Below are 14,779 nucleotides of genomic sequence, written 5' to 3' on the forward strand. Positions count from 1 at the left end.
AATCTATAAATTTTTGAAAGTGGCGCTATATTTGACAAAACGCATATGGTGGCTTGTGGCGCTTTTGTCAACTAGTGGACGCTCTTGGAAAAAATCATTCTGGATAGTAGCATCTGTTCACTCTCTATTAGTATGGCTGATGAGATTCATGAGGTGTTAGTCTCGTGATTACTTAGAGTCTTGATTTTTTGTTTCTGTGAATAATGTTATTCTTCGTATCATAAAACACAATTAGACTGCTGGATTCTGTGTGCACTGACGCCATTGAACGAAGTAACGACAATAGCCGAAATGGAAGAGAATCAAACATCGGAAAGTGTCGCCGTGTTACCGGACATTTCCGAACCATTAACGAGTGAAACCGAGGAGACGTCCAGTCTGACGACCGAGCACGAAGCTCATCCTGTCGCGGTTACAACCACTGTCCAAGGAGTTTCTACTGTCCAAGGAGTTCCTGTTTCTCTACCCGTTGGCTCAATTATTGGTGTTGCAAATTCTACTAATGGCACTACTTTCAATGTCATCACGTCTGATCAATTACAGGTAAATGGCAATTACCCAAACACTCTAATCAAAGTTCAATACCTAATTGAATATACACCTAACTTCGTTAACTGATTATTCCTAGTTTCTAATACTCTGGTTTATTTGCCTTCTAGCTGCCAGGCTCTGGCCAATTTAAACAGATGTTATGCGTTGACAATGGCTTTATCTGTGAACCTAGGCACGATAAGGAAGCTGACCCACTCAGGTGGAGTGGAGAGCTCAAAACGACTCATATTGTTATACAAAATAGTGCCGAAGAAACAGAAACTGAGCAGCAACAGATTCATGTTACTCCTAACAATAATAATCAAAACATTTGCAGCTGGACTGAGTCTGCTAACATGGCAGTTTTACCGATAAGATGTAAGAATACAAATGCAGAATTGCATAAGAGTCGATTTGGATCTGGGGGAAGAGGGAGATGTATAAAGCTTGGCCAGGAATGGTACACACCGAGCGAGTTTGAAGCTCTTTGTGGCAGAGCTTCTAGTAAAGATTGGAAAAGAAGTATTAGATTTGGCGGAAGAAGTCTTCAAACTTTAATTGAAGAAAATATTTTAAAACCTCATGCTACATCATGTACCTGCGCTGCTTGCTGTGACGACGATAGTGCAGTAAATTGATGAATATATTTATTATATTTGAATTTATTATTGTTATTATTAATAATATTTTTTGTTTAATTTTAGAGCGGACCAGTTCGTCTATTCACACCATACAAACGTCGAAGAAGAGCAAGAGACAGTAATACTGAGCATGAAACTCCTTTAAGAAAGATGAAAAGTGACAATTCACGAGACTGCAGCAACAATGAAGAGAGTGATAATGATGTGAATGCTCAGGATAAAGATCAAGTATGGCCTCAATATGTTTCAGCTGATGGACTCGTAGTTCATCCATCTCAAGAACAGGAACAAGTAATTCAGAATATACATACAGAAAACGGCCAAACAGATGATCTTTTTAAAAAATTAGATGAAATGTCAACGAAGATGTTAAAATTAGCTTATGAATTTAAGAGAACTGTTGAAGAAGCAAAAGAACTCAGCCGTCAACAAAAGAGAGAACAAGCGTTAGTTGCTCAATTAGGAACAAGAGGTGATGTAATTGAAGCTGTTGGTTTACAACCAGCAACTAGTTCTCATACCAAAAAGGTATTGCAGTTATTTTATATTGGTTAATTGCCACTTTTACAGAGAATTTATATATAAAAATAAAACCATTTTCAGTGTGCAAATTGCGATCGAGAAGCATTCGCCGAGTGTTCACTTTGTAGACGTACGCCATATTGTTCAACCTTTTGTCAACGTAAAGATTGGGCTGGACATCAAGTAGAATGTGTTCGAGGTGCAGCAGAGACTGTAATGTTGATTGTTGAAAGTAATTCTGAAGCCGGCACTCTAAATACAACAACTGAGGACCAATAATTATGATAATCTCATAATTAAAAAAAATAAGACAAAGTAACGATACTCTTTATAAAAATGAAAAATAAATGGTAGTTGTCTAAAAGTGAAGCTCCATTAAAAAAAAGATGTTGAGATATTTTTACCAATATAATTGTGATAATTTATTACTTTTAATTGATAAATAATAATCAGTATTTAAACCATAAAAATTAATTTACAATAATTAAGTTGGAAAAAATTGTGATGACACAATTCAAGTTTCCAATTTGTTTTTTCTTATTGAATATTTTCAGCTCTATTTTAGAGAAGCTCTACTTCTAGACAGTTGCTGAACAACATTTACATGATTGAATATTGAATATTACAATTTAGTTATTGTAAATAATTTGTAATTATTATTATTATTATTAATACGACGAACATAATTATTAAGGAAATATATTCACAATTGGTGGTAAACGAGACATTTAAAAAATAATCTTATTATTAAATATTATCAAATCGACATAAAAATTTTAAACTACATTTTATCATTTGCAATTAAGTTTCATTAATATTGGCTAATTAATAGTTTCCATAATGTTTCAGTCGATATAAAAATGCATTATTCTTATCATTCGTAACACTCATAAATCCACTGCCCGGGGAGAAGTCTATTGTTAATGGGTGATTCATAACAGTATGCGATGTTGGGAAATTAGAAAATACATTCAGTGATGGGAAATGAACCATCCGGAAAGCATTTTCTGTTAAATTGGAAGCTATTGCTAATATTTCGGATGTAGAGTTAAATTTCATAGCAGTAATTGGCGTTACAAGATTTTTTACAATTTTACAAGGTTGAGGAACACGTTGACTAAAAACAGACTCTGTTTCATAAATATTAACCACTCCTTGTTTACTTCCAGTTGCTAAGAATTGGCTACTTGGAGATATTGCCACTGCTCCATTAGTTATACAACCGTCATCAATAGCTTTATGTACACATCTTCGATCATTCAAATCCCAAATGTAAATTTCTTCGCTATCTGAAATTTTTTTAAATTAATTATTTTATAATAATAGTAATAAACTAAAGTATTATTCTTTTTAAACTTACTTCCATGAGTTATTAAATGTTTATTATCCGGAGTGAATGCTACTGCATTGCATTTATGATGCATTTTGAATGTATGAATAAGTTCCTTTCCGGAAGTTGTTAATAAAAATACTTCACCCCATTTTCTGCCTAAGACAGCAATCTTCTTTCCATCAGGAGAAACTTCAAAATTTTCCATATTTGTTATGACATCTGGTAAAGGTATTTTATAAGTTCTTCCAGTCATTAAATCATAGCACTGGCTGTATGATTTAGTTCTTGATCCTGCAAGAACTTCAGTACCATCTTTTAAAAATTTAGCACTATTTATCCTAAAATTTTCAAATTTTATACTTTGTAATTTAGGATTTTCTTTTCCATCAATCTGTAAACATATAAAATTTTTCTCAATTGAATAAATAAACGAATAGAGCATTCTTACTACTGAATCTAATTTATCATTCACCCAATAACCTTATTCATAATTGAAACAGAATAATAATTTTGATTAATTACCTGACAAATAGACAAAACTCCTGACAATCCTGCAACTAAAGCTACTGTTGAAGTTGGATGAAATTGGACACTAGTAATTACAGAACCTTCATTACGGGTATTCACGTTAACATCTTTGAGAACTTTTAGATCAATCAATTTTCCCGGTAATGTTTTTGTTTTATTGGATGCTAAATGATTGCTATGCCTTAAAATTTCATCTTCATCATCTTCTGTCGAATCTTCTTTTATTTGAGCCCATTTTGGAGTACCAACAAGTTGTTTAAACTTGTTTTCCAACAACTCTTTGTAATTCTTTTCTGTTCTTCCTTTAGGTAATCTTCGATTTTGAAGCTTCAATGCTTTTTTAATTCTGAAATAGAATGACATAATTACATATTGAAACAAAACAGAAATTGTTTATTTATTATTATTAATGTTTTCAAGAAACTTACGAATATTTTTCATCATCATCATCAACCCAAGCATCTTTTAATTCCTCTTCATCTAATTCCTCAATATTTACAGAATTTGAATCAGAATCTGAACTTTTTCTATCATCTTCTTCTTCCTCTTCAGGTTCTGTTTTGATCTCATCGTCATCATCATCACTAAGAACTTTTTCGTCACTTTCACCATCATCTTTATCTTCATCACTACTATCACTAAATGCTTGAAGATTATTTTCCGTGTTTTCTTCAACAGAATCTTTTTTCATTAGCTTTTCAATTACATCTTTAGCATCACCAAACACTTCTCTTTCTAACCTAAAAATCAGATGACATGAATTAGTTACAAGTAATATGGGATAATTGACAAAGATAATATAATTTATTATTACCTAGCTTCTTCCACAGGATCATATTTTATCTTTTGTTTTTTTGCTTTCGGTTCTGACATTTTAAACAATAACTATTTATGTTATTATGATTTCATTACAAATCACGTGTAGTTTTTAAAGCCACCAAAGTCAACGTGCTCTAAAATAAATAGTACTATAGTATACAGATGACAACAAAATTTGATCACTAGATCGTTTTTACCGACGGAAAAATTATTATTGAAATTTTACAAATTCTGATTGGTTGATAGAAGTTGAATGACCTTAATGAGCTATTTGATTGGCTTGTTTTGTAATTGATATATCTATTTATGAAGCTCAGTGGAGTAAACGAAGAAAATAAGAAGTCTCTAGAAAAATAAATATCTGTGAAAATTGACGCATCTTGAAAGTATAGGTTATGAAAGTCTACTTAAATCCGCGGGAAATTAGCGTTCGCGTTCTTTATATCATATTCGCTACATAATGATTATAGAAAATTAATGAGTGACAAATAATTAGAGTAAAATTTTATAGTTTATTAGTGATCAAATTTTATAGAAAATAATATCAAGATAAATAGGTAAAAAGAGTTAATTTATTAATTTCATTGCAGCCACAGCTTCCGCTGTGGTTATAGCAACATTCTTTATTCATATCGATAATCATTCATAATATTGAATATTCAACGTTTAAATAATACTTTTTAGACAAAATAAAGAGCAAGTTAGTAGGTTATTTGAGAATTTTACATCATGAGGATTTTTTAGACTTTAAAAATGAATACAACAAGTGAAAAAGATCATGAAACTAATCAACAACATCATACGAAAGTTCAAGAGGAGTGTCCTAGTCGAGTAAAAACTCATCAAAATTCAATTAAGTCTGTGGATAATGAAAATTTAAAAACAGTCAACGCCTCTTCTTCAACTAGCCGTTATGGCAGAGCTATAAAACAGGTTAATAATAGTAGCGATAATAACACAACGAAGGTGAGACATATATTTTTTAAATTGCTTTAACATACTATTTACCTATTGTAGTGCATTGATAACCAACAATGCCACCTGAAAAACAAAAACAATTTGCATTGTTTAGTTCTAATATCTTATAGTGTTAAAAAAGTTTATTCTAAAATTATTTCTAATGTTTGATTACATGTATTTTCACTTATTGTAGATGAAAAAAATGGTGAAGAATTCACGATCAACAGAGCGTAATGTAGATGATAAAAATGTTGGTAATGATAATTTAGAAAATGACGACGTAGCCGTTATAGCAAATATAGCGAATAAAATTGTTGAAAAAATACCTGAAGCTGAAAGCAGTGATTCAGGAAAGAAAAAATGGTGGAAAGAACCTGAAGCATGTCGATGGAAGGTTGGAGAATTAGGATGGGCTCAAATTAGCACATTTCCTTACTGGCCATGTATAGTAACGTTAGATCCAGAGGGCAATAAACACACCAAATGGAGATGTAAGTTATTTGATGATGAAATAATTTTATTACATTGAATAATTATTTTAGACAATTCATTGTGGTATTGATTAATTAACTTTCTATATTTTATTTATTATACTAGCTTTCGGTAAATCAACGGCTAACATGGTTCACGTTCAGTACTTTGGCGACAAAGGACGTCATAACTGGATTTCAGAAGGATCAATGATGCTTTTTACTAGTCTAGCAGATTTTAACAAAATGGCAAATGAATGGCTTAGTCAACCAGAATTTTTGAAAAAAAAGGAACCAAAAAAAACTGCCGGATTCACTGTGAAACAGTGTTATCAAAAAAAATGGAACATTGCTGTTCAGGAAGCCGAAGAACTGATACCACTAAATTTAGCGGATAGAATAAAAGCTATTCAACCTAAGAAAAAACGTAGACGTTCAGAAATTTCCCATGACTCAATGAAAGATGTAGTCAAAAGAACTAAGCTTAGTGAACCTTTAAAAAATGGTTTAAAAAAAAGAAGAGAAAGTGATAAAAATCATGATGAAGATGATTCTAAAAGTGTTATTAGTTTAGATGGAGATGCTCCACTCACACCTCCATCGAGTCATAAAGATTCCAGTGATGAGTCTATTATTGTTAAAAAGGTGATGAAGAAAATGAAACAACCAGAACCACTGCCAAGTTTTGATCTTTATTACCAAAGAAATAAACAAGCCGTTGCCAATATCTCGCCTGATTCGACTGAAGATGATATAAAGATATATTTGAAAAAAAGTTGGGAAAATATGCGTGAACAAGCACGTAGAAAATATATTCCACAGATTGTTAGAAATAAGCATAATTTAATTCATAGTGATTCTACTTTTTCTGAAGAATCTCCTCCAAAACGGAAAAGACAGAGTAAAAAACATGTCAATGGTGAAAATGATATAATAGAAATCATGAAAAAAACAAAAATTCCTAATTTATTTAGAGGAACAAAACCGGAGAAAGTTTGTCAAATATGTGAAAAGACTGGAAATCTCATAAGATGTAAAGGTCCTTGTTATTCTTATTTTCATTTAACCTGTGTAAAACCAGGAGATTCGGAGTCTGAATTTAGTGCTGATGACGGAGATAAACCTATTGAAGAAAGTAAAGAAAAACCAGTTACAATAACAATCGATGATGATGAAAAGAAGGAAAATTCAGAGGAATCATTTAAATGTATAGATTGCCTATCTGGAGTAGCACCAGCTTGTTTTATCTGTCATGAAAGAGAAGAAGAACGGATTCGATGTTCTACAATGACTTGTGGCAAACATTATCATACATCATGTTTAAAAGCTTGGCCACAATCTCATTTACAAGGTGGTAGATTAACGTGCCCGTATCATATGTGTCATACTTGTGCTTCTGATAATCCTCAAAATGGATATGCTCGTGCACAAAATGAAAAACTTATAAAATGTGTTAGGTGTCCATCAACTTATCATGCTTCAACAGCTTGTTTACCAGCAGGATCAGAAATTCTTACGGGAAGTCAAATGATTTGTACAAAACATTATAAACCCCCACATCCACCTTTAAATGCTGCTTGGTGTTTTCTTTGCACTAAGGGTGGTAGCTTAATTTGTTGTGACACATGTCCTACTTCATTTCATGCAGAATGTCTTCGTATAAAAGCTCCAGATGGTGCGTTTATCTGTGAAGATTGTGAGACTGGTAGGCTACCACTCTATGGTGAAATTGTTTGGGTAAAACTTGGAAACTATAGGTGGTGGCCATCAAGAATATGCTTTCCTCACGAAGTTCCGCCCAATATTCTTGCTGTAGCTCATAAGCCTGGCGAATTTTGTGTCATGTTTTTAGGAACTTTAAATTACTATTGGGTTCATAGGTAAACTTTTTATATCAACTTGAATAAAATTTATTATTTTGATTAAATTGTTAATAGTATTTAATAAATCAATTATTTATAGAGGAAGAGTATTCTTATATCAAGACGACGACTCCAATGTAAAAAATTCAGTAAATAAAACCAATGTTGATGAAGCATATAATCAAGCATTAAAAGAAGCTAGTGAACTTCATCAGCGACTGAAAAGAGAAAGGAAAGATGATGAATCACGTGCTCTAAAACCTCCTCCATATGTTAAATTGAAGGTAAAAAATATTTTTTTATTATGAAAGAAATAAATCTTTGTATTATCTTATTTTATTTATCTTTTAAAAGGTAAATAAACCTGTTGGAAATGTCAAACCTACTGAGGTAGAAAGTATCGTAGCCTGTGAATGCGATGCGCGATGGGAAAATCCTTGTTCTCCAGATACTGATTGTCTTAATCGTATTTTATCAATCGAATGCAGTCCTGGGATTTGTCCGGCAGGTCCTCGATGTAGAAATCAATGTTTTGCAAGAAGACAATATCCAGCTATGGAGCCTTTTCATACTCGTGCTCGTGGTTGGGGTCTTAAAACTCTCGAAAATATCAAATCTGGTCAATTCGTAATAGAATATGTTGGTGAAGTTATTGATGAAGCAGAATATAAGAGAAGAGTTAAAAGAAAGAAAGAACTTAGGAATGAAAATTATTATTTTTTAACCATAGATAATTTTAGAACTATAGATGCTGAACCAAAAGGAAACTTGAGTAGATTTATGAGTAAGAATTTTCTTCTCTTAAACGATCTATTATTATAAACAATAATGACATAGAATCAGAATCTGTAAATTTAATATTGTTTTTAATTTCCAGATCATTCGTGCCAACCAAATTGTGAAACTCAAAAATGGACTGTTAACGGAGATACTCGTATTGGTTTATTCGCTCTCCGGGATATTGAAGTTGGCGAAGAATTAACTTTTAATTATAATTTAGCATCAGATGGAGAAACAAGAAAACCGTGTCTATGTGGTGCTCCTAATTGCAGTGGTTACATTGGCTTAAAAGCCCAAAAATTATCTCTAACTCCTGTTCAACAAACAAAAATGGAAAAAGTTCCAGAAAGAAGGCGGAATCGACGGTAAACTAATGTCATAATTGTTAATTTTTCTTTTTCAATATTAACGATAACAATGAATGATTTTATAACTGATTTTCTTTTATAGATCACGAAGAATATACAAATGTTGGAGATGTAAAAAAGACTTAGCTGATACTGATGAATATGTCGAATGTGATTTAAAAACGTGTTCTAAAAGATATCATAGAAAATGTGTTTCACGACGAGGAGAAACGCGAAAATTCAGCTGTCCTTGGCATCATTGTGTTGAGTGCAAAAAAAGAACTTCTGCCCATTGTGCTTTCTGTCCTATTGCCTACTGCCAAGGTAGATTATTCGAATATTTGTACTTCAATGTAATATACCAGAATGAATGAATTTTAAATAAATGTTATTGAAATTTTAGTTCATATAGAAGGAAAGTTAACAGAGTACAAAGGAGAAAAAGGCGGGTATGTTTGCAAGATTCATGAAGATGTTGAGGATGCTGATTCTCGAAAATCATTATCTCCTGTAGTAAAAGAAGAATCTGATAACGATACTGAAGCTGATAGAGAGTCGTTACTTGCTGATTCTGATAGCCCAATATCAGAACCTTTACAAGAAACTTCTCCTCAAGTAACAATAGTCGAGGTAAGAGAAACTACGTAAGCAACTGTAATGTTATGTCATTTCATTCAAGTAGCAAGAGAACCAATTAAAAAAATAATAGAAGTAATTGTTGGTTAAGGCTGAGCATGAGTAGACGAAATTATTAATTATTATTATTATGTTACTATTATTGATAAATTGTTAGAGTTGGCTATAATTAGTTAATATTATTAGTTAATCTTATAATCATCAAAAATTTTATTTTTTTTGTAAAAAGATTAAAAGTGTGTTTCTATTCTCAAATCAATAAATATAAAATTATATTTATAATTTAATTTAATATGAAATAATTTTGACAGCTATAATTAATTTAGTGATTAAGTTTTATTATTGACATTTTGTTCATTTTATATAATTTTCATGTTCATCTTAAAAAGACTACAAATGATATATGATATTTTATAATAGTGAATTCAATTTATCTATTAGACCTATTATTGTAATTTTTACAATTTTAAAATGATCATTTAAATCTTATTATAGAATTCTTTATTATTTTTCTAAACCCAATCCGTATCCTTAATTAATAAGTATATTAATTTATTTTAAACACAAAAATAGTTATAGTGAATCGTTTGAATTTATTTTTTAAGTATGTTGTAATATGCACTTGTTTACTATCAATAATGTATTGTTTTTATTTATTTTTGATACTTATTTTATTTTCGTAGTGGCAAATAAGCTTTTCATAACATAATTCATCATATTCGTAATATAAAATAAATTTGTATGTCGTAGACAAAAATGTTTGTAGGTCCAAGACGACACCGAAGAAGAAAGAAGCCCTCAAAAAGGTTTACATAATGGAAAAACGATGACAAGGCATACATCTCAACAATTTGGAAATAAAAGATATTACCGTGAAAATGAAATGTTTGATCTCCAATCCTTGACTGCCAGTCAATTAAAGCAAATAATCGGCAGTCAATTTTAACTATTTCAAAAGAAAAAAGTCAAAGAAAGTTAAGTATTATTTCATTCTTTTTTAAAAAGCTATCTTAAAGAAATTTTTAATAAAGCTAAGAATTGCAAAAACTCTTAGGATAATTAATAAATATGAATTATATTTTATGAAAATATGTTATGTAAAATAACGTAACGAATCATTATGATCTTTATTAGTAGCATTTCAAAATAGAAATTTTATTGTATGTACACGGATTTATCTAGTGTTAAAATTAAAATAATACATTTTCGTATTTCTTGTGTAAGTCATCAGATTCATGGAGTATATCTTCAGTCGTTAATAATTAGTAATTAATCACAATTAATGTAGCAATAGATGAACAACATTACAAATCATAAAAATTCAAAAATTAACGCAATGTTTGGTACAATTTATAATAAGCTGAATGACATAACAATATTAAATACTCATTTGTTTAAAGAATTTCTTTTTACAAAATATATCAACCTTACCTCAAATAATTATTTATAATTATAATTGTTTTTCTGCATTATTTTCCATAAAAATTCAAAAAATTAATTTAAAGCTATAACACAGGTGGTTGCTGCCAAAACATGTTGAGAACTTTTAAGGAAGTTTATCAAGTGTGTTCACACTTGTGGAGCTCGACCATAGTCTTGATAAAGTTTAGGACTATTTTGTATTGATGAAACGTTACTGTCCTCAGTTGAGAGTGTTATTTCTGAATTTGAAGCTACGGATATTGTCTCTTCTGTTACATAAGCTCCATATGTTTTCTTTAATACTGGCGCTATAAAGTTCTGTCCATTAGATAAATCTCGTCTCATTGCTTGTGCCTAAAAAATTCACATTATTTCATTAAATTAATATATATCAATATTTTTTTCACATTGATTAGACATAAATAACATTTACTTTTGGTTTGGAAGTTGGCAAAGTTGCACCAGTAACAAGGCCTAAAATACTGGCAGCTAGACCACTGAGTTGAAGTGCTGCAAGAGGTGATAAACCTCTTCGAACTAAACCAAGTGCTAATAGAGCAGCTTGAGCTAAAACAGGTGCTGCACCTGCTGCATTAGCTGCTGCACTAGCTAATTGACCACCCCCAACACTAGGACCATACGCAAAACACAAATTATGCCGATCAACTAAATGCTTAATACACATATACAATAATCCAAAAGGTGTAATAAGTGGACACGCCAAACTATAGACTGTAGTCATTGTAAAAACAAGTAAAAACCACGCATAATGTGCACCTAAAGGATATTCCCATAACACTGCTTTTCTTACATAAACACGTTCAGCTCGACTTCTTGCAATACAGAGTCTAAAAGTGTATAATGCTAACTCGGGAAATCGTACAAGCTCCAGTCCACAACCAAGTAACGATGCTGTAATGACGTAATTTACGAACAATGCACCCTGAAAATGAAAGGATACTTGTTGCATTAATTATTATTTATTTATGTATTTTATTTAATTTATTGTTTGTAAAATAAAATTACCTGATCAGCTAAGAAAATGCATTCCCACTTAATGTTAGTAGTATTGCCAAAAATTGGTCCATTTAGAACTGCTTGAGCACTACTTAATCCTAAGCTTGGTAAAATGAGTACCATGAGTAATAACAGAAGTAAAGTTTTTCTCATCACTGCATTATTCAAACCACTTCTTGTCCAATGTCTGACAAGGGACTCGCTTTTTCCAACTAAGGCTGGCATAGCAGCCGCGACACTCACAAGCACTACTGTTGGAAGGAACGATGAAATTACTGGATTAAGCTTCATTTTTTCTGGAGTTATTTGAAGTTTATCCAAAGCTGATACTGCAACCTAAAACATTTGATCATTTAATTTCCTAATAAAAAATTGCATTGCTAAATTTTTTGTCTCATAAGTGGAGCAGAAATGAATTTACTTACAGCAGGAGTAGTAACAAAAAATATTGTGATGTATAAAGCAACGTTTATCGCAATTGCATTTAAATACCAACATGTTCTTGGTATGCTTAAATTTTCCCAGAAAATATCAGAAGGTGCTGGAGCATAGTTTACAACCCATTTTATTGCTGGAGCTGAACGTAATTGTCTTCGCATAGTTCTAGCAGCTCCCGGAGTACCTAATAATAATATTCAATAAAATTAATAGAATGTACTTTCATGCACAAGTTAAATTTCATGATAGATAAAATAATGAAAGGTGGTATCTGAGTCATTCATTAATATTTATGAAGTGAAATAGATTTTTTATTATTTACCTAATGTAACAAACGCAATACCCAGAGGTTTACTTAACGAAACCCTTTTTTCTTCTTCTGCTAAGGCCGTTAATCGAATTTCTTCAGCAGTATAAAATTCCAAGGCATCGATCTGGATGTAAAAATTGTAGAAAATTAGATATCTTCATGATATAATTATTGATATTAATAACTAAAGTTGTTAGTAGGTGTTAGTAAAAATTATAATTACACTTCTTACGGTTTTACAACAACATCCAACAACTTGACCACAAGGATAAGGGTATAACTTTAAGGCTTCTTTTTTTTTATTATAATTTTCACAATATAATCGTGCTTGTTCAGCACAATCTCGTTGAGCTTCCAAAGCTGACAATCTTTTAATATCATGAGCCAGAGTAACATCTTCTACAGTAAGCATAGGAAATGCTTCTCTGAAATATTCTTTTAAGCTTTCCACATTACATTGATGTTTTGGAATTTCACTGATCAACAGTGTTCGAGCTGCCAATTCTCCAGCAGACCTTGCTTCTCGGACCTACAGTAAAAAATGTCATTCATTCAATTAAGATCGATTTTGATAGACGTATTCAAATATAGATGTATTATATCAGATGATGTAGTTAATAGAAAACATTGATAAAAAAACATTAAACAGAACCTGTTTCATAAACCGTCTCATAACAAAACTCCCAATTGGAAGATAAGACATAATAATGATAGTATATAGCCACATCCATGATGACTCAGAATCCAAATTAGATAAGGTAGTATGACTAAATGTTTCATTGACACCGTGCATACGACCACTCATATTAATCGGTAAGGCCACACACAAGGCAGCAGCCGTCATCATACACGTCAGTATAATCAGGTGTCGCTGAAAAGAAATATAGAGCAAACCATCTGGGCCAGCTCGTTTTAACAGCTCTTTATCACTGAAATAATACATTCTCAAATTAAACTCAATTTCCGAAAAATTATTTTATCTATAAAAACACTGAAAAAACTTACGTTACTTTAAAAGCTGTAACGATCCATGAAACAAATCCTCTATCAATCTGAGATAATTGTGCGTTGGCTGAGGATTCAGCTAATACAACATCACCTTCTGATATCTCATTATCACCATAAAATAATTCCATCCATCGATTGTCCGATTTATGCAAAAGTGCAAGTCGTCCATAATTCCATGCTTTTTTACGCAGCAATCCAAATAAAATAACTAAACTCTGTAATGAATTAAATACTTCTTTGACATTTGATAAGATTACAATAAAATAAAATTTCTCAATTCAATCGCTTTTAATTCGAATTTATTTTAAATGACAATAAAAATAGAATGAAGAAATAACTGACACCATAAATTGGTCAATCAAATTTAATAACTTTATTAACATTCTTATCACTTTAAATAAATAACTATTAAGAATATGATAATAAAATACAGGTATTAAAATATTAGCGAGCACTGCCACACAAACAAATGATTATAAAATAAATTAATAAAATAAACCGTGAGCAAATATACACACTAATAAAATTAATAATAGTTTATGATATGCTACTTACAAAGAAGCCTATGAAATTTAGTAATAAATTTGCTGGAATTCCAGCATAAAAATCGGGTATAATTGTTACATTATTCCTTGGAATCCTTATACATGTTTCTGGACTAGGCATGTCATAAGTGTAGCTGTTTACAAAAAAGAATCAATTAAAAATTCAAATAGAAGTTGAATCATTAGATATTAATAAAGAATATGAGTAACAATATGTAAAGTTATATAGTTAATTGTTAACAAACGAATGACATATGATGATTGTTAGAAAGTAGTATTTATGTTACTCACTTCGTATAATAAAAGCTTTCGGTCGTCATTTTGTAAATTTAATCCAAATATATCATTCAACTGTTGAAATAATCATTATCAAGTATATTGTTAGCTTGAGTTAATTTAAACATGATTATAAAACTTTTCTTTGTCGATTTCACTTTTGACAGCTCCAAGTGGAAAACTCCATAATTGACATTCACAAAAAAAAACGATCCTCGTGGATAAATTACCAACTAATTCTAAAAAACGCGGGAAATTTTCATTTGTTTTAAAAATAAAATCTAGACTTGTAAAAATAAATCTCAATAGATTGCTAATATAAATTAAAGTTCAA

The 14,779-nt window shown here is 30.9% G+C and overlaps 4 protein-coding genes across 8 annotated transcripts; 2 read left to right on the top strand and 2 right to left on the bottom strand.

Moving 5' to 3' along the window:
* Window positions 1–51: 51 nt before the first annotated feature.
* On the top strand, window positions 52–2,031 carry Deaf1 (deformed epidermal autoregulatory factor 1). Of its 2 annotated transcripts, none has more exons than XM_035094878.1 (4): window positions 52–543; window positions 687–1,160; window positions 1,236–1,700; window positions 1,776–2,031. In XM_035094878.1, the coding sequence occupies exons 1-4, from the start codon at window positions 292–294 to the stop codon at window positions 1,971–1,973; spliced, it is 1,389 nt and encodes a 462-aa protein (XP_034950769.1). In that variant the 5' UTR covers window positions 52–291; the 3' UTR covers window positions 1,974–2,031. The 2 variants fall into 2 exon arrangements, with proteins under 2 accessions (XP_034950769.1, XP_034950768.1); XM_035094877.1 differs by having other exon boundaries at window positions 55–543; window positions 660–1,160.
* Window positions 2,032–2,135: 104 nt separating this feature from the next.
* Window positions 2,136–4,508, bottom strand: wcd (U3 small nucleolar RNA-associated protein 18 homolog wicked). Its single transcript, XM_035094875.1, has 5 exons — window positions 4,370–4,508; window positions 3,984–4,295; window positions 3,550–3,901; window positions 3,055–3,418; window positions 2,136–2,983 (listed from the first exon to the last, which is right to left on the bottom strand). Exons 1-5 carry the CDS (start codon window positions 4,426–4,428, stop codon window positions 2,520–2,522), a joined length of 1,551 nt encoding a protein of 516 aa, XP_034950766.1. The 5' UTR covers window positions 4,429–4,508; the 3' UTR covers window positions 2,136–2,519.
* A 268-nt stretch (window positions 4,509–4,776) lies between these two features.
* Window positions 4,777–10,502, top strand: NSD (Nuclear receptor binding SET domain protein). 2 transcript variants are annotated; one of them, XM_035094870.1, is made up of 10 exons: window positions 4,777–4,931; window positions 5,059–5,340; window positions 5,528–5,825; window positions 5,932–7,684; window positions 7,767–7,950; window positions 8,021–8,450; window positions 8,544–8,811; window positions 8,897–9,117; window positions 9,197–9,423; window positions 10,196–10,502. In XM_035094870.1, exons 2-10 carry the CDS (start codon window positions 5,128–5,130, stop codon window positions 10,373–10,375), a joined length of 3,774 nt encoding a protein of 1,257 aa, XP_034950761.1. In that variant the 5' UTR covers window positions 4,777–4,931; window positions 5,059–5,127; the 3' UTR covers window positions 10,376–10,502. The 2 variants fall into 2 exon arrangements, with proteins under 2 accessions (XP_034950761.1, XP_034950762.1); XM_035094871.1 differs by having other exon boundaries at window positions 10,180–10,312.
* A 340-nt stretch (window positions 10,503–10,842) lies between these two features.
* Tmem63 (transmembrane protein 63) lies at window positions 10,843–14,631 on the bottom strand. 3 transcript variants are annotated; one of them, XM_035094874.1, is made up of 10 exons: window positions 14,461–14,631; window positions 14,180–14,303; window positions 13,622–13,839; window positions 13,269–13,545; window positions 12,840–13,145; window positions 12,629–12,740; window positions 12,294–12,490; window positions 11,878–12,204; window positions 11,663–11,794; window positions 10,843–11,205 (listed from the first exon to the last, which is right to left on the bottom strand). In XM_035094874.1, exons 1-10 carry the CDS (start codon window positions 14,487–14,489, stop codon window positions 10,999–11,001), a joined length of 1,929 nt encoding a protein of 642 aa, XP_034950765.1. In that variant the 5' UTR covers window positions 14,490–14,631; the 3' UTR covers window positions 10,843–10,998. The 3 variants fall into 3 exon arrangements, with proteins under 3 accessions (XP_034950765.1, XP_034950763.1, XP_034950764.1); XM_035094872.1 differs by having other exon boundaries at window positions 10,845–11,205; window positions 11,285–11,794; XM_035094873.1 differs by having other exon boundaries at window positions 10,846–11,205; window positions 11,285–11,794; window positions 12,849–13,145.
* Between the last annotated feature and the right edge of the window lie 148 nt (window positions 14,632–14,779).

The sequence above is a fragment of the Chelonus insularis genome, unplaced genomic scaffold (assembly GCF_013357705.1).
Source record: "Chelonus insularis isolate UGA/USDA-ARS -01 unplaced genomic scaffold, ASM1335770v1 scaffold_714_pilon, whole genome shotgun sequence".
NCBI classification, from domain to species: domain Eukaryota; kingdom Metazoa; phylum Arthropoda; class Insecta; order Hymenoptera; family Braconidae; genus Chelonus; species Chelonus insularis.

Excerpts from the sequence above, each read along its gene's own strand:
- NSD (XM_035094870.1), top strand. The coding sequence starts at position 5,128 with ATGAATACAACAAGTGAAAAAGATCATGAAACTAATCAACAACATCAT. Across the intron at positions 5,341-5,527 it reads GCGATAATAACACAACGAAG|ATGAAAAAAATGGTGAAGAA; the intron begins GTGAGACATATA and ends CACTTATTGTAG. Across the intron at positions 9,118-9,196 it reads TCCTATTGCCTACTGCCAAG|TTCATATAGAAGGAAAGTTA; the intron begins GTAGATTATTCG and ends TTGAAATTTTAG.
- wcd (XM_035094875.1), bottom strand. The coding sequence starts at position 4,428 with ATGTCAGAACCGAAAGCAAAAAAACAAAAGATAAAATATGATCCTGTG. Across the intron at positions 4,296-4,369 it reads GATCCTGTGGAAGAAGCTAG|GTTAGAAAGAGAAGTGTTTG; the intron begins GTAATAATAAAT and ends TCTGATTTTTAG. Across the intron at positions 2,984-3,054 it reads ACATTTAATAACTCATGGAA|ATAGCGAAGAAATTTACATT; the intron begins GTAAGTTTAAAA and ends AAAAAATTTCAG.
- Deaf1 (XM_035094877.1), top strand. The coding sequence starts at position 292 with ATGGAAGAGAATCAAACATCGGAAAGTGTCGCCGTGTTACCGGACATT. Across the intron at positions 544-659 it reads TCACGTCTGATCAATTACAG|CTGCCAGGCTCTGGCCAATT; the intron begins GTAAATGGCAAT and ends TTTGCCTTCTAG. Across the intron at positions 1,701-1,775 it reads CTAGTTCTCATACCAAAAAG|TGTGCAAATTGCGATCGAGA; the intron begins GTATTGCAGTTA and ends AACCATTTTCAG.
- Tmem63 (XM_035094872.1), bottom strand. The coding sequence starts at position 14,489 with ATGACGACCGAAAGCTTTTATTATACGAA. Across the intron at positions 13,840-14,179 it reads TAAATTTCATAGGCTTCTTT|AGTTTAGTTATTTTATTTGG; the intron begins GTAAGTAGCATA and ends AATTCATTACAG. Across the intron at positions 12,205-12,293 it reads TTTTTGTTACTACTCCTGCT|GTTGCAGTATCAGCTTTGGA; the intron begins GTAAGTAAATTC and ends CAAATGTTTTAG.